Raw genomic sequence first — 21654 nt, 5'->3', positions numbered from 1 at the left:
CTGGGCGTGGTGGCACATGCCTGTAGTCTCAGCTACTCAGGAGGCTGAAACAGAAGAATCATTTGAACCCAGTAGGCAGAGGTTGCAGTAAGCTGAGACTGTGGCATTACACTCCAGCCTGGGCAACAGCGCGAGACTTCATCTTAAAAAACAACAACAAACTTAGCCAGGCAGGTGCAGCACCTGCAGTCCCAGCTACTCAAGAGGCTGACAGGAAGATCACCTGAGTGACCGCAAAGTGCCGCAATGAGCAGTGACAGTGACTGTGCCACTGCACTCCGGCCTCAGCCACAGAGAGGTCTTGCCTCAAACAAAACAAAACAAACAACAAAAATGACGCAGATGAGCCGGGAGGCAGTACCAGAAGGGACCCGCAGGGCAGGCACCACGCCGACCCCGCTGTGGTCAGGCCTGGGAGTGGGGCCCAAGCCCAAATGGCCCCGTCCACAACCTCAGAGCGGCTGGGAGGGCCAGGCGTGAGGACTACCAAGGCCCCTGGCCCCAGGCCCACCGTGATTCGGGTCAGTGGGGCTCCGAGGGAGCCTGTGACAAGACTGGGTGTTGCTACTAGGCACTAGATTTTTTTTTTTCTTTTTTTTTTGAGCCAGAATCTCACTCTGTTGCCCAGGCTGCAGTGCAATGGAACAATCGCCGCTCACTGCAATCTCTGCCTCCCAGGTTCAAGCGATTCTCCTGCCTCTGCCTCCGGAGTAGCTGGGACTACGGGCGTGCACCACTGTGCCCAGCTAATATTTGTATTGTTAGTAGAGACAGGGTTTCACCATGTTGGCCAGGATGGTCTCCATCTCTTGACTTCGTGATCTGCCTGCCTTGGCCTCCCAAAGTGCTGGGATTACAGGCGTGAGCCACCGCGCCCAGCCGGGTTTGTGGCTTTATTAAGACATAATTATATAATTCCTGTATCATACAGTTCGTCCATTTAAGTGTGCAATCCTGTGGGTTTTAGCATATTCAAAGGTATGCAGACATCACCACAGTCAGTATCTAAACATTTCCTCACCCCAGAAAGAAACCAAACCAGCAAGAGTCACTCCCACACCCTCCCCCAGACGCTGGCAGCCCCATCTCCCTTCTGCCCTCTGGACGTGCCCATCCTGGATGCATCACATGAGCGGAGTCACACCGTCTGCTGCTTGTGTCTGGCTCTTCACTTAGCACAATGCCTCCAAGGTCCATCCGTGTCGTCCGATACTCCAGGGCCTCCTTTCTTTTGACCACGGCGCCCTTCCACGGCCTGCATTGCGGTGCCTGGCCTCCCACGTTTAGTCTAAGCATGCCTCGCTGGACAGACACGGGTTCCACCTTTCTGCTATGGCGAAGGATGTTGCTTTGAGTCCTTGCTTTCGATACGGGTAGAGCTAAGGAGTGGAATTGCTGGGTCACAGGGAGACTGCTGGAGAAGCTGCCAGGCTTATTCCAGAGGGCTGCACGGGTTGACATTCCCACCAACACTGCACAAGCGTTCCAGTGACTCCACGGCCATTCTGGTGGGTGTGCAGTATCTCTCTGTGGATTCAATTTGATTTTCTTCATGACTAAGGATGTTGAGCTTCTTTGCATTTGCTTGTGGCAGTTTCTACATTTGTACGTCTTTGGAAGAGCTGCCCAGACCCTTTGGCACAGGCCCAGAGATTTTGTTTGTTTGTTGTTTGTTTTTTTGAGACAGCGTCTCACTGTCGCCCAGGCTGGAGTGCAATGGCGCGATCTCGGCTCACCGTAACCTCCGCCTCCTGGGTTCAGGCAATTCTCCTGCCTCAGCCTCCTGAGTAGCTGGGATTACAGGCACGTACCACCACGCCCAGCTAATTTTTGTATTTTTAGTAGAGACGGGGTTTCACCATGTTGACCAGGATGGTCTCGATCTCTTGACCTCGTGATCCACCCGCCTCGGCCTCCCAAAGTGCTGGGATTACAGGCGTGAGCCACCGCGCCCGGCCCCGACCAGAGTTTTAAGAAAAACCACAAAGCGCTATGAAGTTTAGGCCATCAGGATGGGGCGCCAGGCCAGGATTCCTTGGGACGCGAGAGGCTGGTGCTCCAGGCGGGCTTCCGGGAAGAGGGGGCGGGAGGGGCCCCGGCGGGCTCTCGGGGGCGGTTCCTGGAGGGCCTCCTGGGCGGGCCCTGCGGCGGCCGTAGTTTCACTTCTGGTTCTGGACACCTCCGGCTTCCACTCTTCGGAGGGCTCCCAAGCGAGCAGACGCCCCACCCCCGGGGCGCCCACGGTCACGGTGAGCTGCCCCCGCCACCTCCCCCGGTGCCGCCGGCGCACCCGGGCGGGGGATGCTGGTCCTGCTGCGCCCCTGAGGGTCCCAGCGCGCGCCCAGGACGCCCCGCGCCCCACACGGGAGCGGAAGCCCGGGCTTCGGGGAAGGTTGCCCTAGGCCAGCCCCGAGTCCCCGCCCTTGGACCGTGACCGGGTCGGCAGTCCAGATGCCTGGGCCGGTCGGTTCTGCCCCCAGCTGCCTGCTGGGCCCAGCCTGCACTTTGGGCAGGCCCAGCACTCAGGTGAGGCTCCCCGGGGCAGCCGCGGGCCCTCCACAGTGGCCGCGGAGGTCTGCTGTGGCCTCTGACTCTGGAAACCTCAGCCTTGGACAGGTGGCTCATGGAGCTCCAGGCACAGAGAAGGCCCTGGAGGACACAGCTGGGGTGGGGTGAGACTCTGGCTGCGTTTTGCAGTGGGTCCCTGTGCCATACTCAGGAGGTGACAGCTTCTGTTTCCTCCCTGCCAGAGGCAGCCGTTCTAGTGAACGGATAGAACCCTCTGTGTGTTAGAGCGGGTCTGGGCATCAGGCCCACTGTCCCGGGCTGGAGGCACTCATGGCCCCAACGACAACCGGGTGGACACTGTATTTCTGTGTTGGGGAGTGGCCAGGGACAGGCGCTTTCTGCTGGCAGGAGCACCCAGGATGAGCTGGGCAGGGCTGCTCTCAAGGGAAGGAGTTCCCCATCACTGGAAGCATCCAAGTACTAATGCTGCTCCCACCCCTCCTGCTCTGCTATCCCTGAGGGCACAATGCCTGACTCATTTCCCCTCCTCAGGAACATGGGGTCGGCCTTTGAGTGGGTGGCTCGGAGAGTAGTCCAGGAGCTGGACCATGGTGGGGACCTCATCCCTGTGACCAGCCTGCAGAGCTCCACTGGCTTCAAGCCCTACTGCCTGGTGGTCAGGAAGCCCTCAGGCTCATGGTTCTGGAAACCCCGCTATAAGCATATCAGCCTGTCAATCAAGGACATCCTGGAGCCCGATGCCCCGGAACCAGGTGCCTGGTGGGGTGCTGAGGCAGGGCCCTAGGGAGGCTGGGTAGGGGAGGGGAAGCAGGGCGGTCCAGCCAGCCACCCACCCTGCTCTGCAGGCTCTAGCTCTGGGTCTTTCTTCGAGAGGGCAGGGCCTTTCCAAAGGTCCTTCTGCCCTGGGCCTGGGACACGGCAGAATGGGTGGTGCGGGAGGGGTGAGGCGGGTGAGGCGGGTGGGCAGGGCCTCAGGGCTACGGCGGAAGGGGTGGTGCGGGAGGGGTGAGGTGGGTGAGGCGGGTGGGCAGGGCCTCAGGTCTGGCCTCACCCTAGTTTTGCAGCATGGCGGTCCCTTCCACATCCATGACACCGTGGACGGGCAGCTACGGACTAGCGTGGAGGTGGCAGTCCCAGGACAGGGGAAGGTCGCAGGCGGGGCCTCGGTGTCTGACAGCTCCAGCACCTCGCTGAATGTGTTCTCGCTGAGCGTGGGCCCAAACACCTGGCAGGCCCTGCTCCAAGAGAGGTGGGCCCGGAGAGCAGGGCCCCGCTGACCCCAAGCAACCCTGCTTTTATTATTTTTTTAAATTATTTTTTGAGGTGAGGTCTCACTATCTTGGCCAGGGTGGTTCTGAACTCAGCAGTCCTCCTGCCTCGGCCTCCCAAAGTGCTGGGATCGCAGGGGTGGGCCGCAGTCCCCAGTCCCAGACTTGCTCTTGGGAATGTCACTTTGGGGCATCAGGAAAGTCGCAGAGGCAAGGGAGCGCTGTGGCTGGCAGCGGGTTTTGGGAGAGAAGCTGCAGGGGTCACTGGGGGCCTCGGCCACCAGGGCTGATCCTAAGGACCAGACTGAGCCCCAGGCTGCTGTGAGGACAAGCAGTGGTGTGTTCATGGGGGCCAGGTGAGGGGCTCCTCTCCTGGTGCACCTTTCCTCACAGGACCCCGTCCCTGTGGGGAGCATGCAGAGAGGCTGCCGGTGCCCAGGCATCCACAGACCCTGGAGGTGCCCTCTGCGCCACCTCCCCCAGTGGCATGGGGTCGTCGAGGGAGGGAAGGTGTCTTTGGGGGCTGTGGCCCAGTGAGCTTCCTGCTCCTCGGGCCACAGGCACCTGCGGCAGCCAGAGCACAGAATCCTGCAGCAGCTCCGGTGCCGAGGGGACAACGTGTACGTGGTGACGGAGGTGCTGCAGACACAGAAGGAGGTGGAAGTCACGAGGACCTACCGGCGGGAGGGTTCGGGCCTTGTTTCCCTGGCCGGAGCCATGTGCTTGCAGGTGTGTAGGCAGCCCTGTGGAGCTGAAGTCCCCGGCGGCCAGCCCACACCCGTGCCCCACAATCTGGTGCCCTGGTGGCTGGCCTGGCCCCCAGCACCCAGCCCACACCCGAACCCTACAACCCAGTGCCCAGGGCCCGGCCCTGAGCCCATCTTCATGCCTCAGGGTGAGGGCGAGGGCCACCCGAGCCAGAAGAAGACGGTCACCATTCCTTCGGGCAGCATCCTCGCATTCCGGGTAGCCCTGCTGGTTATTCAGTCTGACTTGGGTGAGCTGGAGTTGGGGGTATCTCGGGCCTAGGCTCTGGCAGAGAAGCAGGGAGGCCTGGGGAGAGCTACCTTCCGGCTTCGGCTGCTGTGGGCCCTTGACTGGACAGTTTACTGTGTCTGGCAGGTGGCTGAGCTCCTTGGCTCTAGTGTATGGGTGATCGGGCAGGGCCTAAGCTGGACAGGAGAGCTCCCGGTAGGGAAGGGGAGGGGAGGCTAGGATCTAGGTGACATGCCTGTACCCTCTGCTCCCTCCTGGCTGCCAGAAGTCATTCTCTTCCCGGATAAGAAGCAGAAGACCTTCCAGCCGCCCCCGACAGGTGAGAGTTGAGAGCCCCCAGCATGGGGTGTCCAGTGGGAAAAGCACACTCCCTTGGCAGCTGAGGGCTTCTCCTCCAGTGCTCAGGGCAGAGGGAGGTCAGGCAGCCCCCTGAGGCACGGGGCAGCCCCCATATACACAGTTGACACAGGACAGCTGATCCTGGGCCTTCCCAGCCACCCTCCTTGCCCTGGGCTGCCGGTGCTAGAGGTGGTGACCGGGGCTGTGAGGGCAGGGGAAGGCCACAGCCTCTCATTCCCTGCACTCACCAGCCCTGCCCTCCCGTGCCTCTGTCCAGGCTACAGGCCTTTCAGCAGCAAAGGTTCCTGGTGGATGGACCTCTCCATGAAGGGGTGCATCGGCAACTTTTGGACAGGTCAGTGCCCTCCTGACTGCCCCTGGGACCTTTGGTGGGCTCTCCTTCTGCCCTCTGAGGTCTGCCTGTCCTGACCAGGGCTTTCCAGGGCCCTGTAAGCTCCCAGCCCTCTGTCCCTACAGATGGGGTCCCTGTGAATGGGACGGTTACTGAAGACTTCCAGGGCCTTCGGGCAGAGGTGGAAGTTGTCTCCAAGGAACTGGCGCTCATGGATGGGCAGCTGTGCCGGCTGCTGCTGGAGGGCCTGGAGCGGGGGCTGCGGGACCAGCTGGCCCTACAAGCCTTGGAGGAGGCGGTGAGCAGGGGAGGGTGCCCAGGGCACACAGGGCCTGCCAAGCCAGCCAGGCTCACCTGCCCTTCCTGTGCCCGCAGCTGGAGCAGGGCCTGAGCTCCGGGCCGGTAGAGCCCCTGGATGGTCCGGCAGGTGCAGTGTTGGATTGCCTGGTGCTCCCCTCCAGAATGCTGGTGCTGGAACTTGCCGTCCCTGTTGTCTACCTGCTGGGGGCACTGAACAGTGAGTGGCCCCTGGGAGTGGGGCAGGTGGGGGTGGGTTTTCCCAGGTGGGGCTTCAGGAACCCACTCTAACCTGACTCTCTCCCAGCGCTGAGTAAAGCCCAGCACCAGCTGCTGGTGGAGGCCGTGGAGTTAAAGACCCTGTCGAGGCAGCTAGAGCTGGTGAGAGGGTTGGGCTGCGTGAGGGTGGGCTGAGCCAGCGGAAGGGGGCCCTGCTGCACCTGGGGTGGGGTGGTGTGGGCAGGCACAAGGTGCCCAGGGCTCCCCATTTGACAGGCTGCCCACCTGCCCTGTCCTGGCAGGTGGGCAGCCTCTTGGAGAAGAGTGCCCCGTGGCAGAAGTGCAGCACCCTGTCCCTGCCCCCCGAGCTCCTGAAGAGCGGCTGGGGTGTAGAGACACCAGCCTGGGTCTTGCTGGAGGAGTGTGGCCTGGAGCTGAGGGAGGACCCTCCCCACGTGCACTGGGAGCCACAGGCCCAGGACTGCGTGTGTGCACTCTACGCCTCCCTCGCACTGCTGTCAGAACTGAGCCAGGAGCCCCAGTAGCCTGTGCTCGGGCATGCCCTGGCAGCTGTCCAGCAGGGCAGAGTGTTTGCCCACCAGCTGCCAGCCCTGGGAAGGCCAGGAGCCCAGCAGCCACGTGGTCAGTCTCCTGTGGGGCTCAGGAGTCGGGGAAACTCAGTAAAGTTGGCGTGCGAAGGAAAGGCTGGTAGCAGAGTTTTTGAGGGGTCTTAGATCTGGGGTGGGTGGGTAGGGGTGAGGACAGTACCCATGCAGGATCAGGAGGGACATCAGGGCCAGGAGCAGGTGATGTCAGCACCGTCCAGCTCTTTCTGCACCCTGGAGCTAAGGGAAGCTGGGTCATAGGTCTGCCAGCCCCGCCTGTGTGCTTTTCTGCCTGCAAGGAAGGGCAGGGCGATTTAGGTGGGAAGGTTTCACCAGGCGGGTCCGTGGCTGCAGCAGGGCAGGAGCGTCTGCTTCAGGGAGCTTGAGACACGCTGCAGAAAGGTGTGGCACACCCTTGGCCCTCAGGGGCTTTAGGGGGTGCAGGTGTGGCTGGTACCAGACCCCACCCTCCTGGGGCCACACAGGAGGTTCCGGGAGAAGCAGTGCTGAAGAAACTGACCTTTGGTCTGTTCCCCGCCATCTGCTTTCCTGAGCTAAGTGTAGAACAACTAAACAGCTCTCAGCTTCTTCCTTCTTGGAAAACCCTTTCTGGTGACTTGAAAGGGTGAGTGTGGTAGGAGTAGCCCGGGTCCTAGAAAGCTTTTGAAGAGGCGGGCACGCAAGGCACAGCCTCGGGGCCCTGAGACCGTCAAGGCCGTGCCACATGACAGGCCACACCTGACCCCATCTCGAGATTTGCACCAATGAGCTCTCTGGCAACATTGCCCATTAGAGATCGTGTGGGCATCCAGGCCAAGACTGCCCTGGCTCACTGGCTGGAGGTGGAAAGGGAGTGAGTATGCCAGGGTGCACCTGCCCTTTTGCCCTCCAATCTTAGCCTCCGTTAGAAGATTTACCCTGGGGTGGGCTCTCTACAGGTAGATCTGATGGACCCCAGGGGCCACAGCATCCCCATGGAGGCACCAGGCCACTGTGCCACATGAAGCCTCCCAGGAATTACAACAGGGAAGAGTCACACTCCAGAGGCCATGTGGACTTTACATGAACCTCACTCATCCTGGCAGGGCTGCCAGGTTCTAGGCAGGGCCAGAGCAAGGCGGGGCTAAACACACTCCTAACAGGCAGCTGTGTGGTGCAAGCCACACCTGGTCCGTAAACAGCCTGCTGCAGGATGGCACGGACTCTCCCGGGCACCATGGTGGGGAGGAGCACAGAGGTGCTGCCTGCCCGCCACAGCCACCTCCCCACCTGAGCCTCCATCTGGGGTGAGCACAGCATCACCACGGGTTTGCTCAGCAGACTCTCCAGCATGCTGTGCAGTGCAGGCGAGCACTGTGCTCAGTGGGAGGAGTGGGCTGTGCATAGCTGCCCTGAGGTCTGACCCCTGCTTGCAATGTGAGCGAGGAGGCCAGGCTGGCTTCCCTCTTTGGGGCGGCTGCTGAGAGGATCCATGTGGCTGGGTTCTGAAACCTGCCCCCACCTGTGCTGAGGCTGTGCTCCCCATGGGTGCTCCCAACCCATCCTGGGCGGTTCGAACCTCAGACAGATGACTGGCTTGAGAACTTCTGAAGGTTCCTGAGGCTCCAGGCCTGCATCCTCTCTGCTCAAGAATGTTGACCTGTCTCCCTGCCACACCTGCTGTGCTCTCCTAGCCAGGCCATCACGCCCCCTGTTCATCATGTCAGGCCCCACGGAGCCTGGTCTTCTCCAGAAGCTGGCCCCAGCCTCCCTCCCAGCTGGACCACATAGGCCCGGGGTCACACCTGTGACATCACACACACAGACCATGGTGCCCTCTCCCACCTTCTCGAGCTATTTCTTACACGTTGAATCCCGTTTTGGTATCTGCCATGGAGGATACAATCAAGCCCACCAAACCTTGCCCCGGCTCCACAAAGACCCATGCCTGGGCCTGATTCTCAGCTTCCTGCGTAAACCTGCAAAAAGACCCTGACCCCACAGCTGACAGCTCTGATCGCATCCATTCAGTGCCTGTCGGGCCAGAGCGCAGCTTCTGTCTTAGGGTGAACCCAGCCTGACCTGGCCACAGCCTGCACCTGGAGCCTGCCTGACCTGTAACACCTATAACCCTGCTGCCAAACTTGCTCTTACCTGGGGCCATAGCAGGGCCTGTTGTCTATTCTTGGACCAGTTCAGTTCCCCATAACCACACTCAAAATAGGTGCCCAACGCTTTCCATTCACGTGTTTATTTTAGATGCTTTCCGTGCAGCAGCTGGGGAGACAGGTGAGCAGGACCCCACGCCTGCCCCCAAGGGGGAATGGCCCCAGCCCTTCACAAGGCTGCCCATGCTCCCTGTGCATGTGCAGAGGCTTCTGTGAGGAGGAGGCTGCGAGGAGGACCTTGAATGTGAGGACATTTCCAGGCCGGCATCCTAAGGTTGCAGGAACTTGCTGACCAGAGCCAGAGGGGTGAGGTCACAAGCATGGGCGGCTCCCAGAGCAGCCTCTTCCTCGTGTGTCGAGTGGCACCTTCCTCATTCAACCCTGGGAGAGGTGGTGGGTATTGTCACCAGTGCTCAGTCTGATTGGGCTTGCACATGACCCCACATCTGGACCCACAGGTGTGATCCCGAGCTGACATGGTCCAGCTGGGAGGGAGGCTGGGGCCAGCTTCCGAAGGCCAGGCTCCCATGGGGCCTGACATGATGAACGGGGGGCATGATGCCCTGACCCAGAGAGCACAGCAGGTATGGCAGGGTGACAGGTCAACACTCTTGAGCAGAGAGGACACAGGTCAGGAGCCTCAGGATGCCGGCAAGGAATGGGGTGCAGGATGAGGATGGGGGTGGCCAGCTGCAGGGTGGGCCAGGCCACAGTGTCCCATCCAGGCATGAGGTGGAGACCCAGGAGGGTAGCCTATGGGATCACCAGCTTCGGGTTCCTCCACCAGACTCGAGACCAGGTGCCATCTGGGCCAGGAGCCATGCCCAACTGGGGCACGAGGGACGCTCCAGGGGGCTCAGAGAACAAGAGGCCTGACGGGAACAGATGGGTGCTAGCTGTCCCTCTCCGTCGCCGTCAGAGTGCCTGAAGAGGGGTGGGGGGGACTAGCTGAGGGGACTAGCTGGGGGGGAACGGGCACCGGTGTCCAGCACCAGGCCCAGGGAGCCCCTCCGTCGGGGCGAGGACGGGCTGCTGTGCGCGTGGGGTGCCCAAGTCGGATCCCAGCCCGCGGGCCCCAGCCCCGAGCCTCAGGCTCGGCAGGGTCCGGAGCAGCCCCAGCGGCCTGCGAGGCTCCTACGCTGGAAAGGGCTGTTGGCGAAGACTGGTGGGGGCCGGGCGGGGCGTGGGGCGAGGCGGAGGAGGCGGGGGAGGCGGAGCCCGCGGGGACGGCCCCGGGAGCGGGCCAGCAGCGCCACCTGCTGAGCGGACACGTGCGCTGCCGCGGCCACGGCCGGCTCGGGGTCGTTCTGGAGCCGCCCTAGGTCTGCGGGGAGATCACGGCTCAGATGGGGGCGCCCAGGACAGCCGAGTGCCCGGGCCCCTGACTCTCCACCCACCGCTCCCGTCCACTCCGCCCTAGAACCCGCCACTTCTCCAGGATCCCACTCCCTGGCAAGGCGGGGCCTCACCGTGGAACAGGGAGTCCAGCAGGTCCTGGTTGACGCAGCCGGGGCTGGCATGGTGGACAAGGAAGCCTGGACGACAGCAGATGATGCATGAGTGCGGGCCCCACACCCCGCAGGGCAGGGCTGGCCCAGCTCCCACAGCCTGGGTGCCAGGAGCAGTGTGACCCGGGCGGCCTCACCTATGAGCACGGCGGCTGCCCGGCGCAGAGGGTCGTGGGGACTCCGCAGGTAGCCTTGAGTCTGGCTCAGGAAGTTAGGCACGTGGCCCGGGTACCGCTGAACCTGGGGACAAAAGGGCTAGTGGCAGGACAGGAGGGCTGATCCTGAGTGTGGAAGAGGTTGCAGAGCTGAATCCAGGGGCTGCTGGTCCAGGGGAGCCCCCAGGGCAGGTGGCATGGTCCGAGGCCTTGGACTTGCCTCACCAGCAGCCTGACTATCCGGTTTGGCTGCGGTAGAAAAGGTTTGCGGGCCCCGCTGAACCCTGGAACAAGGGGGCAGCTGATCATACCCTCTCGAGGTCACCTTGCTTCCCTACTGACCAGGCGGCGGCAAACGTGGCTCAGGGCCTCAGGGCTATCATAGCGGGCCACGGTGACCATCTCCTCCAGCATGCCCCAGCAAAAGGCCTGGTCGCAGCGGGCCAGGGTCCACTCTGAGCTCTGGGACAGAGGAAGGGAGCCGGATCAGGGGACCAGGAAGTAGAAAGGCAAAAGGTGGGGTGGGAAGAGGGGGAGCAGGGGCATCGGGCTAGAGACAGAAGAGCCCAGGGCAGGGGACGAGTGAATCTGCCCAAGGGAAGAGCAGTAGTAATCTGGCAGCCCGTGACACCTGCCCCAGAGTTCCTTAGGGTGGGGAGTCCCTGACCTGTAGTCGATGGAGGGGCGGCGCGGTGGGAGTGGGGAGTGTTGGCTGGCATAGGGGTGGGATGGTGTGGGGCGGCTGACCTCAGCAGCATCTGGGCTGGGGTCATGCAGGCGCAGCAGCAGCGGCACGAGACTCTGCAGCACCAGCTTCCGCAGGGGGCCGCGGAGCCCGAGCCGGAGCATGCCCCGGCCCCGGCGCACCAGAGTCCCAAGGAGCCCGACCGCCGAAGCGCGGACTGAGTCCCGGGTCTGCATGGAAGAGCGCTGTCAGGGCGGACAGAGGCTGAGAGGGACTGCAAGGGTGGCGGGGGGGCGGCCAGCGCTCCTGGGCGCACTGGGCGCCAGGGCGGAGCAAGGAAGCAGGGGGTCTGGGGAAGGCTGCTGACTTGGTGTGATCTGGGGACAGGGCCTGGAGCTGGACCTGGTCGGGAAGCCTGGGGAACCCCTGAGGGCTGGCCTCAGGGAATGGAGTCTGGAAGGAAAAGTCTAGCAGGGAGGAGATTGGCGGTTCAGGATCTCGGAGGGCTCGCCTGGAGGGGCGGAGCTGGGCGACTACGGGAGGGCGGGCGGGGCGGGCTGGAGGGAAGAAGCCTCGGAGGGAGAGACCGGAAGGGCGGGGCCTGGGAGGAAGAGACGGGACGGGGCAGGGAGGGGCCTAGGAGGGAGCAACAGAAGGGGTGCGGTGGGGCCAGGGAGGAAAAGCCGGGGAGGGAGCGTTGGGGAGGGGCCGGGGGGAAGAGACTGGGGTCGGGCCCTCGTAAGGCGGGGCCTGGGAGGGAGAGGCTGGGGGCAGGGCCTGAATGGGCGGGGCATGAGTGGGCGGGGCTTGCTCACGTGGTCCAGCAGCGGGCGGAGGCGCGGCCCCAGCTCAGAGCTCAGGAGCCGCACAGGCGCTCGGGGCCGTAGTAAGAGCCTCTTCAGGGCGCCCAGAGCTGCACCCACGAGCCTCGCGTCGCCTTCGCCCAGTGCGCCCAGGAGCGCCGGCAGCAGCGCGCTCACGTGCCGCACCTGCTGGGACTCGCAGTCAGCCTCTTGCAGACCTTGCTGCAGCCGGGCCAGGCTTCTCTCCACCCCTTCCCTTGTCTCACCTTCCTGCGATTCAGCGCGAGGTGGCCCAGGCCCAGCAGGCCCAACCAGCGCACGGTGGGCTCGGGGTCTCCCTGCCAGGTGAGAAGTCGCTCCAGGATAACCTCCTCCCGCAGGAGCCGTGCGGTGGGCCGGCTCTGCAACAGCTAGGCGAGGCACACGGGGTCAGCTGCTGCGGCTTAGGAATCAAGTCCACGGTCACCCTTCGCCTCCCACTCGGGAAGCAGGCTCACCCCGGTGAAGAAGGCCATAGCCGTGAGGCGCTGCGGGTCGTCAGCGCTGCGCAGCCGGGGAAGCAAATCTGCGAAGAGGCCTCGCAGGTGGTGGTCGGCGTGTGCCACCATGGCACTGGGATAGGTGGAAATGGGAGCTCTCGCTCCGCTTGGCGGCCTTACTCCTCAAGAACACCCCATCCCAACACCACCCTCGTGCCTCTGCCGTTTCCCTGTCCCCCTACCCAGCGCCAGCACCTGGCTAGCAACGAGTCTCCTCCTGGTGTGACATCCTGGGGCCCCTCCTCACCTCGCCAGCAGCAGGACACCCTCCAGGTGGGTGTGGGCTCCCACCAGCCTCCTCCAGCCTCCTGCCTGCTCCATGCACGTGACCACCATGCGGCCTCCATCCCCAGTGAGCAGAGCCTTCAATGCCTCCACAGCGCAGCTGGCGGTGGGGACAGTGAGCAGGTGGGCAGTGGGGCTGAGAGAGTGACAGCATGCTGGCCCATCCCACATACCCTGGTGTTGCCTCTCACCTAGCATGGCTGTGTGGTGGCCCTCTGTGGGACAGAACCCAAATCTTGGGCATGTCAGGGGAGCGAGGGCTGCGGGCCAGCTTGTGCAGCTGTGTGACTAGCGTAAGCAGCAGATGAGAATAGAAGCCCCTCGTGGCTCCCACGCAGCCTGAAACAGCCAGCATCTCCCCAAGAGCACGAGTGGCCTGTGGAGCAAGTGGCTCACTCAGGCCCTGGGCGCCGGGAGCTGCATTGGACAGCAGTGGGACAGGCATGCCACAGACAGGACAGGGACTAAGCCTCAGACACGCGTGGGACATTCCCGGAGGAGTGACCTAGGTGCAAACTCCCCGTCACTGCCCTTCTCACCACCCTATGCCCATGCCTGGGTAATGGCTGGAGCCACCTACCGCCAGCGTCTGGGGCTCAGGCCCTGAAGCACCCTTCAGTGCCCACAGCAGTTGTACCAGCACCTGCCCATTTACACGCTGGTTACAGCTTAGGCTGCGCCAGAGCTCGGCTGCTGCCCTGAGGGTTCAGAGGGGGCTGGTGTGAGACAAGGAATGGTGCAGGGTGGGCGTCGAGGGGAGGTAGGGGGTCCCCAGCTAGGGTGGAGGCAGCCACTAGGACTCCAGCAGGGGAGGGGCAGGAAACCACCACCCCGGTCTCCCCCATCCCAAAATCCCAAATAAACAAATGAAGTTTTAATTGTGCAGACCACAGAATAGCCTGTCTCAAGCTCAGCTGCCGGGTGGGGACCTCTGGGAGTCCTGCTGGGTCAGCGACAGTGAAATAAACCTGGCATTATTCTTTTTTTAATCACTACAGAGAGTAAAACCAAAGATAACTACTGGGGGAAATTAACCAAAGAGCCAGGGGTGTCCAGGCATGTCAGCTCCCCCAGGCTCACTCACCCCACTCTGGAGCCAACCCCAGCATGGTGTCCAGGGGAGGCTACCTGGAGATAGAAGACGGCTCCCAGAGGAGCCCAGCCTCAGAAACTCTGTGGCGGGAGGGTGGGCGGAGTTTGCAGAACTAAAAGTGAGGGGAGCAGGAATGGATACTGGGCAGGAGTTCCCGCGGGGATGGAGTAAGCAGGTTTCAGCTCCCCTCTCTGGGGCCAGACTCCACCACCAAGCAGGAAGGGGGAAGGAAGCCGCGTGGGGGCCGCAGGGCCAGGTGGGTTGGGTTACCGATCGGGGGGCAGAGAGCGGGGCAGCAGCGCACACACCACGTCCCGCGCATGCTCCAGGGCCAGCGCACTCAGCACTCTCAGGGCTGCCCTCCGGGGCCTCCCCTCCGCCAGGCTGGGCACCTGTGCCAGTAGCCCTCGCACCAGAGCATGCACCTGGCGGGGAGGAGCAGACTTCAGCAGTCAGGCCTCTTGCACTGTCCATTCCCTCTCACCTGTACCCACCTCACCACCTCAACCCAGCCTGAAGGTGGCAGGGTCAGGCTGTGCTCTCCAGGCTCCTCCCACCACCTTGGCGCCAGGACCGGCAGGAGTCTGTAGGGCATGGAGTGGGTGGAAGCTGACCTGGTCCTCCAGCCGTTCCCCCCGGGCCTCCAGGGCTGAGGACAGGGTGAGCGCTGTCGCCTGGGTCCCTGCAAAGCCAGCCTCCTCCAGGCAGGCAGCTGTGTACAAGGCGAGGTCAGCAAGAACTCCCTCCTCCCAGGAACTCTGGGGAACCTAGGGCAGGATGGGTGGGGTGTCTGAAGTGCCCAAGCCTCTCCTAGCTCTCCTCCCCGTCCCTCAGCTTCCCACCTGGCTTCCTACAAAATCCCTCGCTCCGCTGTTGCTCACCAGCCTGTTTCACCCTGACCTCCGCCAAGCCCAGCACGTCCCCTTCTACCTAGCCTTTACGGCAGCCCCGGCGGTCCACACGGCATCCCTTCCCTCACCCCTCACCTGGTGGGGCCTCTCAGGGGAGCGGGGCTCGCTGCCAGCTTCAGGGATGGTGGCCCCACACCCAGACTCAGTCTCAGAATGGGTAGCGATTGCCTGGGCCTGTGGCTCAGCTTCAGGTTTGAGCTCCCAGGGCTCAGGCTGAGGGCCTGTGGAAGGGGGTTCCCGGGACCGCCCCTGCCTGGCCCGGATTCCTTCAGCCACAGCTGTCAGGGTTAGAGCCCCCATGGGCATCTCCGGGACCCAGCCCCACACACCCCTGGCCATAGCTGCCTTTGCCTGTAGTACCTGCTGCTGCTCCTCCTGGGAAGTCGTGCCCAGGCCTGACCTAGAAGCTGGCCGGGCGGGACCATGGACAGGTGTGGTGGCGCGTGCGCGAGCGTGTGGGGGCTGGGGAGCCACAGGGAAGTGCCTGTTGTGGGCCTGTGAGGGGCATTCCTGCCCTGGCTGCTGGAGGGGAGTGGCTCTCCCCACTGGGGCCCTGGGAACAGGATCCCCAAGAGTTGGCAGAATCAGAGCTGGCAGAAAGAGGGAGAATGGCCCTAAGGCTGACTACCAGCCCCTCTTGGCTGGGGGCTTGGGGCAGTTGTGGACAGCGCTGAGGAGGGCCTAGGTGGGTCCAGGAGTCTGGGCCCCGCCCTGAACTGAAGCCTGATTCAGCCCCTGACCAGCAGTCAGCTCCCCACTGGGCGTGAGGCTAGGGTCTGGCCCTGCCCCCTGCCCACTGGCTGTCAGACACCCTGGAATGGGCATGACTGGGTGAGCTTGGGGCAGCCTGGAGGGGTGGAGAGGCAGCGAAGATGCCAGAGGAGTAGTGGTCCCTCCAGAGCTTGTGCAGGTACCTACCACTGTGGGGGAGGGGCCCTTCTGGGTCCTGGCTAGTTTTGAAGGGTATCCCAGCCCAAATCTCATGTTGAAATGTAATCCCCAATGCCGGAGGGGGAGCCTGGTAGGAGGTGATTGGATCCTTGGGTGGACTTCCTCCTCTGGTGCTGTTCCCATGATACAGTTCTCAAGATCTGGTTGTTTTAAAGTGTGGCACCGCCCCACCCCTTCCTCCGGCTCAGGCCATGTAACACCTGCCTGCTTCCCTTCCGCCATGATGTTGTTTCCTGGGGCCTCCCCAGCCATGCTTCCTCTACAGCCTACAGAACCATGGGCCAATTAAACCTTTTTTTTTTTTTAAATACATTACCAGTTTTGGCTGGGCACAGTGGCTCCCACCTGGAATCCCAGCACTTTGGGAGGCAGAGGCAGGTGGATCACAAGGTCAGGAGTTTGAGAGCAGCCTGGCCAACATGGCAAAACCCTATCTCTACTAAAAATACAAAAATTAGGCCTGGCTTGGTGGCTCACACCTGTAATCCCAGCACTTTGGGAGGCAGATCACGAGGGCAGGAGATCCAGACCATCCTGGCTAACACGGTAAAACCCCGTCTCTACTAAAACTACAAAAAATTAGCTGGGTGTGGTGGCATGCACCTGTAGTCCCAGCTACTCAGGAGGCTGAGGCAGGAGAATTGCTTGAATCTGGGAGGCAGAGGTTGCAGTGAGCCTAGATAGTGCCATTGCACTCCAGCCTGGGTGACAGAGCGAGACTCCGTCTCAAAAAAAAAAAAAGAAAAATCAGCCAGGCTCGGTGGTGGGCTCCTGTAATTCCAGCTACTCTGGAGGCTGAGGCAGGAGAATCACTTGAACCCAGGTGGTGGAGGTTGTAGTGAGCCGAGGTCATGCTGTCGCACTGCAGCCTGAGCAACGAGATTCTGTCTCAAAAATATAATAAAATAAATTACCCAGCCTCAGGTATTGCTATACAGCAATGCAACAACGGATGAACACTCCCTGGCTGGGCCCCTCGGAGTGCAAGGGTGCCCTGTGGGTGCCTGGGGCATATGGGTGTTCTGCCCAGTGTGTGTGAGTCTGTATCTCTCTCCAGCTCATACTCCCCGGGGCTGGCTGGAAAGGCCCCTGCTCCAAGTCCCCACCCTCCACCCTCAGCCAATGACACAGTGGGAGCTGCCCAGCCCTGAGCCCTGGGGAGCCAGATGAGCTGGTCTGGTGGAATGCCTGCGCAGACGGAAGTGCCTCTGACGCACCCCAGGTGGTTGGTATTCTGCCCACACCCTTGCCTATCTGTGCCCCCTCAGGCTGCTTGGACAAGTGAGGCCCAGGCCCCCAGCCTCCACTTCCTGCCAAGCCTAGAACCTCTCTCCCCAGCAGTTCCTCTGAAGCTCCTATTGCCAAAACTGGCTGAACCCTGAGACCAGGAACTTACTGGCGCAGAGTCAGGGCCAGCCCAGCACACAGCAAGGCACAGCGCCACCCGGCCAGGTGTCTGCAGCTGTCAGCTCCTGGAGCTTCTGCTTCTTCCCCATCCTTCCTCCCCTTCCCTGGGCTGCTGGGTCTGGAGCTGTGTCCCTGAGGCCTGGCTGGCTGGTGACAGATGCCAAGGTGGTGCCGGGTTGGCAGCAGCAGCGGCAGGAGACACCTGAGCTCTCACTTGTGGACTGCAAAGTTTGAAATGACCTCGCTGACCCTGAGCCTGGGGGCAGTGCCTAGGCAAGTGTGGGAGCCCAGGGCCATGGGTGGACCTTCTTACATGTCCCACCCCCAGCCTGCCTCTATGAAGGAGCTGTCTTCTGCAGCAAGTCCCTCCCTGCCTGTGGCCTTGCTGCTCTCGTGTGGGATCTTACTCCCCACAGCCCACCCCCAGCTGGGGACTCCTGGCTGCCCTTCAGGCGTCAGTGCAGGGCTGTCTCCCACCCCAGCAGGACCTGTGCCTTCCCCGGGATGCAAACCCTCCTGCTCAGATTCCCGACTCCAGCAGCCCGGGAGGCCCTGGGGCCAGGCGAACAACAACAGGACAACAGGACAAGCTGTGGGGTTAGCAAGTGACTCGTCTTGTTTCCAGGCAGCCCCGCTTGAAGACTCAGGGGGACGCCCCCACACGCAGACTGTCCACCAGGGCCTGCAGCCTCTCCGACAGCACCACCTGCAGGGAGCAGAGGAGGGGAGCGTGGGTGGGGGGGGGTGGGAGCACCCAGGGCAGGACACCAGGGCAGGCATTCCCCCACCTGGTACTGTGCCGGGTTCCGCAGCCGCCTGTGTGCAGGGCTGAGTTGGCTTAGGGACAGCTGGGCCAAGGCTCTAGACTCTGCCAGGGATGGGAGTGGCTCACACAGCTGCAGGGAAGAGGCAAGAAGAGAAGCTCAGGGCTGGCTCCCGGCGAGGGCTCCACTGGGGCTGGGGGCAGGATGAGGGCAGAGGAGCAGCCACCTGTCCCTGCTGGAGGCAGAGCCGAAGCAGTGGCTCCACCCGGGCTGGCCGCACGGTGCAGGGTTCCTGAGCCCCTCGAGGCCACACCCTCAGCTCCTGCCCAGCCCGTGGCACTGGCTCTTCTGCCAACTGCAGCACATCCATGAGGAGAGACCCTGTGAGGGTGGGGTCGAGAATAAGGGGGGCCCTGGTGCCTTGAAGGCAGACAATGGGGGGATGGGAGGCACTCACCGTCAGAGCCCAGGAGCCGGAAAGCAGCCTTGCTCCCAGGCAACGTCTGCTTCTCAGGGTCCTCAGTCAGCTTCATTCGTGGCTGCCCCGCCACGGCCACCAGCTGCAAGGAGAGGGTGTTGAGCTGGCTGGTCCTCATCCCCCACCCCTCGCGATCTCTCAGACCTGCCCCGACCTGGGCCACGGACACTGTCCCCACCTTATAGACGCAGCCCAGGGAAGGCTGCTGGGGGCAAGTTACCACACTGGTGCCAATGCCAATGACGTTCACCTCGCTGCCCTGGGTGGGGAGAGGAGTGGCAGTGAGCCCAGCCAGGACCTGTAAAGGCCCCAGGAGCCCCCCAGCCACCCTCTGCCTACCCCCTTGCCCACCCCACCTCCTGGGCCAGCTGCGCCAGCGCCTCCTCATCAATATTGTTGCTGACCGCGATGGGGACTGACTCCAGCCAGGGCACCTGGAACCTTCGCGTGGGTGGAGAAAGGGTGGGGGCTGCCCCTCAGGTCTTCTGATTCACCTAGTGTCCCCACCCCATGGCCTCAGTCAGGGACACCTGTGCTCACCTTCTACTTAGGAGCCCCCAGGGAGCCCCACCCCTTGCCTCCCTGCCAAGGCCTGTAGGAGAGTGCTCCACTGTCCTTCCCTGCCCCACTCCCAAATCCTGGCTCCCCGGGGGTCTCCCACCAGGCAAACTTGCTCCCCAGACAACTCACTGGGCAGCAACGGTTCGGAAGACCTGGCGGATCTCCTGGGCCTGCTGCAGCAGGTCACCACTGTCCAGCCTCACTCCCACTGCCCGGTAGCCCAGCTCTCCCAGGGCCAGAGAGACTGCCAGGAAGTTGGGGAGACCACTCCTGCGGGGACAGATAAGGGAGTCAGGGACTGCCAAGGTTCTGCTGAGCCCGCTCCCAGAGTGCTGGGACTCACCTCCGCACGCTGTAGGAGTCCAGGAGGCCCTGGAAGGCCCGGGGAAAGGCCAGGGCATAGGCCACAAAGGCTGCCCGCTCGCCTGGGTGTGGCTCCTGCAACCCCAGCCCCAGGTGGGCGCACACGCGCTCCAGCCACACCTGGGCCTCGGCCGCCAGGTCCACCCCAGGGCCCTCACCAGCCGCTGGCGCCAGTATCTGTGGAATGGGTTGGTGAAGAACGGGGCCAAGAATGCTGGGTGAGGCCTGGCTTGAGAGCAAAGGTAATGCAGGCCGTGCCAGCTTCCTGGGACAGCACTGGGGTGACCCTCCCCGGTTGTCATGCCTCTTTCCCAGGGCTGCTTGGGGCCTGTCGCCTGGAGACAGCAGGGTTGAGAGGAGGGACTGACCGGGTCAGGGGGCAGCTCGCTGCCTGAAAAGGAAGTGACGAAGGAGTGGGCCAGGGTCCCGGCCACCGGCACGCCTCGAAGCTGGCCCGCTAGCACGTTGCTGCTACTGTCAAAGCCTGGGGAGGAAGGCAGTGGGATTGGGGGACTTCGGGCCAAGCCGAAGCTCCTCCTTCCCGGCCCTTGCCTTCCCCCGCACCAGACCCTCACCGCCCAGGTAGCTGTAGGTGGAGGCCGTCAGGCCCCCATCTGGACCCTGAGCCCTCCGCAGGCCCATCTCTAGCAGCCGCTTCTCTGGCCCTGCGATCAAGCGAAGCCGCGCAGCGTTGGTGGCCACCAGGCTGTGGGGAGCCAAGAGTCAGGGGGTGCAGGGTGGGGGTCGCCAGACCGCACAAGATGGCAGAGTTACCTGGGGCCTGGAACTCCCAGCCCCGGAGCTCTACCCTCACCCGGCCCCTCCTTACACCCTGCACAGTGGGGGCGGGAGGCGAGCCCTGGGATCCCTGGGCAGCCAGCCCCACCGCCCCTGTCCAGCGCAGAACCCCGCCGCTGGGGCCGTCCCAAGCCCGCCGGCCCTCAGCCCACCTGGCGTAGCTGACCAGGCAGAGCAGCGGCGTCTCCAGCAGCTGCACCACCAGGAGCGGCCCAGACACCTGCAGCAGCGGCACCTGCGAGGGGCGAAGTCAGCTCTGCGCCGGACCTAGCGCCGACGCCCCCGCCCCACCCGCTCACCCCTACTCACGCCTGGGAAGGCGAGGGAGCCCTCGGGCAGGGCCCGCACCGTCACCTCGGAGCAGTCGAGGGCCCGAAGATGCTCAAAGAACGCGGGGTCCGTGTCGGGAGGCAGCACCGAGGCCAGGAACTGCACGTCTAAAAACCAGGTTACCACGCTGAGACCAGAAGTGATGTGCAGGCCCTGGTAGGAAGGTGAGGGGTGGGCATCCCTAGGGGCTCCTAAGCAGAAGGCGAGCGCAGGTGTCCCTCACTGAGCGCAGGGACAAACCCGTGGTGGGGCATGGGAGTTCCATCGGGCGGGCGGGGACTTCCACAGGCCATAGGAGGCTACATCGGGCGTGGGGGGCTCGTGGGGTGGGGTCTTCCGTCGGGCATTGGGGGTTCCCGGAGTGGGGGCTCCCGTCGAGCATGGGGCGCTCGTGGGATAGGGGCTCCCGTGGGGTGAGGGGGGCTCCCAGGGTGAGGGCTTCCGTAGCGCGTGCGGGGCTCCCGGGGTGGGGGCTTCCGTCGCGCGTGCGGGGCTACCGGCGTCTAGCAGGCGGAAGGCGCGCAGGAAGCGCACACAGTCGCGCAAGCCGGCGGCCAGGGCGAAGGCGCCGCCGAACGGGCAGCGGCGGAAGAAGAGCTCGAACTCGGCGGCGTCCCGCGCCCGGCCCGCGCGCCAATAGCCCAGCGCCATGGTGGCCTGGTAGAGGTCGGTGAGCAGGGGCCGCGCCGCTGCGCGCCCCTCGGGATCTCGCTCCGCCGCCATCCCGCTCCCAACGTCTGGACTCCAACCCACCCCGGCCCGCCCCGGCCTGGGCCCCGTGACGCGCCCCAGCCTATGGCGCGCTCCCAGCGGGGCTTATCGTAAGGTTTGGGTGCAGCACAGGACGCGCCAGAGAACAGGATGGGTCTGATGGCCTCAGCGCGCTGGGAGGGACCGCAACAGCTGGACCCGGAATGGAGTGCGGATGTTACCCAATTCCTCTCGGACCCCCAACCCCACTCCTAGCCCAACGGCCTCTTTAGAGCGTAGTCCAGTCCCGGTCACCGGAGGTGCTCCCTGTGGCCCGGGGCTCCACCCCTTGGCCGGGTAACGAGGTGCAGCTTTCCAGGAGGCGGAAAGGGTGGAGGACAGCCCAGCCAGACTGCATGCACCCACAGCGACCCAGAGGACGGCAGTTGGCCGCTGGCCAGCCTGTGCCCTGGGCCTGGGGAGCGGAGGCCAGACGCTGCCCCAGCTGGAGCTTGAGGAGCCAAGCTGGCATGAGGCAGAGGGCGCATGCCCAGCCAGCTGGCACCAAAAGGCCTTCTGTG

The 21654-nt window shown here is 63.4% G+C and overlaps 3 protein-coding genes across 12 annotated transcripts; 1 reads left to right on the top strand and 2 right to left on the bottom strand.

Moving 5' to 3' along the window:
* Positions 1-2190: 2190 nt before the first annotated feature.
* GSDMD (gasdermin D) lies at positions 2191-6703 on the top strand. 3 transcript variants are annotated; one of them, XM_008983083.5, is made up of 11 exons: positions 2191-2249; positions 3061-3281; positions 3586-3778; positions 4358-4526; positions 4692-4794; positions 5059-5112; positions 5410-5487; positions 5610-5782; positions 5860-6001; positions 6089-6162; positions 6303-6703. In XM_008983083.5, exons 2-11 carry the CDS (start codon positions 3065-3067, stop codon positions 6543-6545), a joined length of 1446 nt encoding a protein of 481 aa, XP_008981331.2. In that variant the 5' UTR covers positions 2191-2249; positions 3061-3064; the 3' UTR covers positions 6546-6703. The 3 variants fall into 3 exon arrangements, with proteins under 3 accessions (XP_008981331.2, XP_002759231.3, XP_078209099.1); XM_002759185.7 differs by having other exon boundaries at positions 2191-2526; XM_078352973.1 differs by lacking the exons at positions 3061-3281; positions 3586-3778.
* Positions 6704-8819: 2116 nt separating this feature from the next.
* MROH6 (maestro heat like repeat family member 6) lies at positions 8820-15128 on the bottom strand. 6 transcript variants are annotated; one of them, XR_004735418.3, is made up of 14 exons: positions 14807-15128; positions 14435-14587; positions 14091-14245; positions 13308-13425; positions 12919-13103; positions 12690-12827; positions 12401-12515; positions 12170-12313; positions 11916-12092; positions 11163-11330; positions 10727-10877; positions 10398-10500; positions 10222-10287; positions 8820-10076 (listed from the first exon to the last, which is right to left on the bottom strand). XR_004735418.3 is itself a non-coding variant. In XM_054246537.2 (14 exons), the coding sequence occupies exons 1-14, from the start codon at positions 15068-15070 to the stop codon at positions 9841-9843; spliced, it is 2142 nt and encodes a 713-aa protein (XP_054102512.1). In that variant the 5' UTR covers positions 15071-15128; the 3' UTR covers positions 8820-9840. The 6 variants fall into 6 exon arrangements, 5 of the variants coding, with proteins under 5 accessions (XP_054102512.1, XP_054102514.1, XP_054102513.1 ...); XM_054246537.2 differs by having other exon boundaries at positions 10758-10877; XM_054246539.2 differs by having other exon boundaries at positions 8820-9133; positions 10758-10877.
* A 2554-nt stretch (positions 15129-17682) lies between these two features.
* On the bottom strand, positions 17683-21122 carry NAPRT (nicotinate phosphoribosyltransferase). Of its 3 annotated transcripts, none has more exons than XM_078352970.1 (13): positions 20881-21122; positions 20363-20536; positions 20206-20288; positions 19831-19961; positions 19624-19739; positions 19236-19432; positions 19022-19162; positions 18688-18772; positions 18510-18590; positions 18311-18413; positions 18080-18234; positions 17878-17985; positions 17683-17795 (listed from the first exon to the last, which is right to left on the bottom strand). In XM_078352970.1, exons 4-13 carry the CDS (start codon positions 19895-19897, stop codon positions 17733-17735), a joined length of 1116 nt encoding a protein of 371 aa, XP_078209096.1. In that variant the 5' UTR covers positions 19898-19961; positions 20206-20288; positions 20363-20536; positions 20881-21122; the 3' UTR covers positions 17683-17732. The 3 variants fall into 3 exon arrangements, 2 of the variants coding, with proteins under 2 accessions (XP_078209096.1, XP_008981330.1); XM_008983082.5 differs by having other exon boundaries at positions 20363-20490; XR_004735419.3 differs by lacking the exon at positions 18080-18234 and having other exon boundaries at positions 20363-20490.
* Between the last annotated feature and the right edge of the window lie 532 nt (positions 21123-21654).

The sequence above is a fragment of the Callithrix jacchus genome, chromosome 16, assembly GCF_049354715.1.
Source record: "Callithrix jacchus isolate 240 chromosome 16, calJac240_pri, whole genome shotgun sequence".
Classification (NCBI taxonomy): domain Eukaryota; kingdom Metazoa; phylum Chordata; class Mammalia; order Primates; family Cebidae; genus Callithrix; species Callithrix jacchus.
Note: the sequence above shows the minus strand (reverse complement) of the source record. Positions and strands in the feature narration are given on the sequence as shown.

Excerpts from the sequence above, each read along its gene's own strand:
- GSDMD (XM_008983083.5), top strand. The coding sequence starts at position 3,065 with ATGGGGTCGGCCTTTGAGTGGGTGGCTCGGAGAGTAGTCCAGGAGCTG. Across the intron at positions 5,488-5,609 it reads CATCGGCAACTTTTGGACAG|ATGGGGTCCCTGTGAATGGG; the intron begins GTCAGTGCCCTC and ends CTGTCCCTACAG. Across the intron at positions 6,002-6,088 it reads CCTGCTGGGGGCACTGAACA|CGCTGAGTAAAGCCCAGCAC; the intron begins GTGAGTGGCCCC and ends ACTCTCTCCCAG.
- MROH6 (XM_054246537.2), bottom strand. The coding sequence starts at position 15,070 with ATGGCCAGGGGTGTGTGGGGCTGGGTCCCGGAGATGCCCATGGGGGCT. Across the intron at positions 13,426-14,090 it reads CGCTCTCTGCCCCCCGATCG|GGCAGCAGCCGAGCTCTGGC; the intron begins GTAACCCAACCC and ends CTGAACCCTCAG. Across the intron at positions 12,093-12,169 it reads TCGCGCTGAATCGCAGGAAG|CAGGTGCGGCACGTGAGCGC; the intron begins GTGAGACAAGGG and ends TGCGAGTCCCAG.
- NAPRT (XM_008983082.5), bottom strand. The coding sequence starts at position 21,106 with ATGGCGGCGGAGCGAGATCCCGAGGGGCGCGCAGCGGCGCGGCCCCTG. Across the intron at positions 18,414-18,509 it reads CCCTGGGCTGCGTCTATAAG|CTGGTGGCCGTGGCGGGGCA; the intron begins GTGGGGACAGTG and ends CTCTCCTTGCAG. Across the intron at positions 17,986-18,079 it reads TCTGCCTCCAGCAGGGACAG|CTGTGTGAGCCACTCCCATC; the intron begins GTGGCTGCTCCT and ends TCTTCCCTGCAG.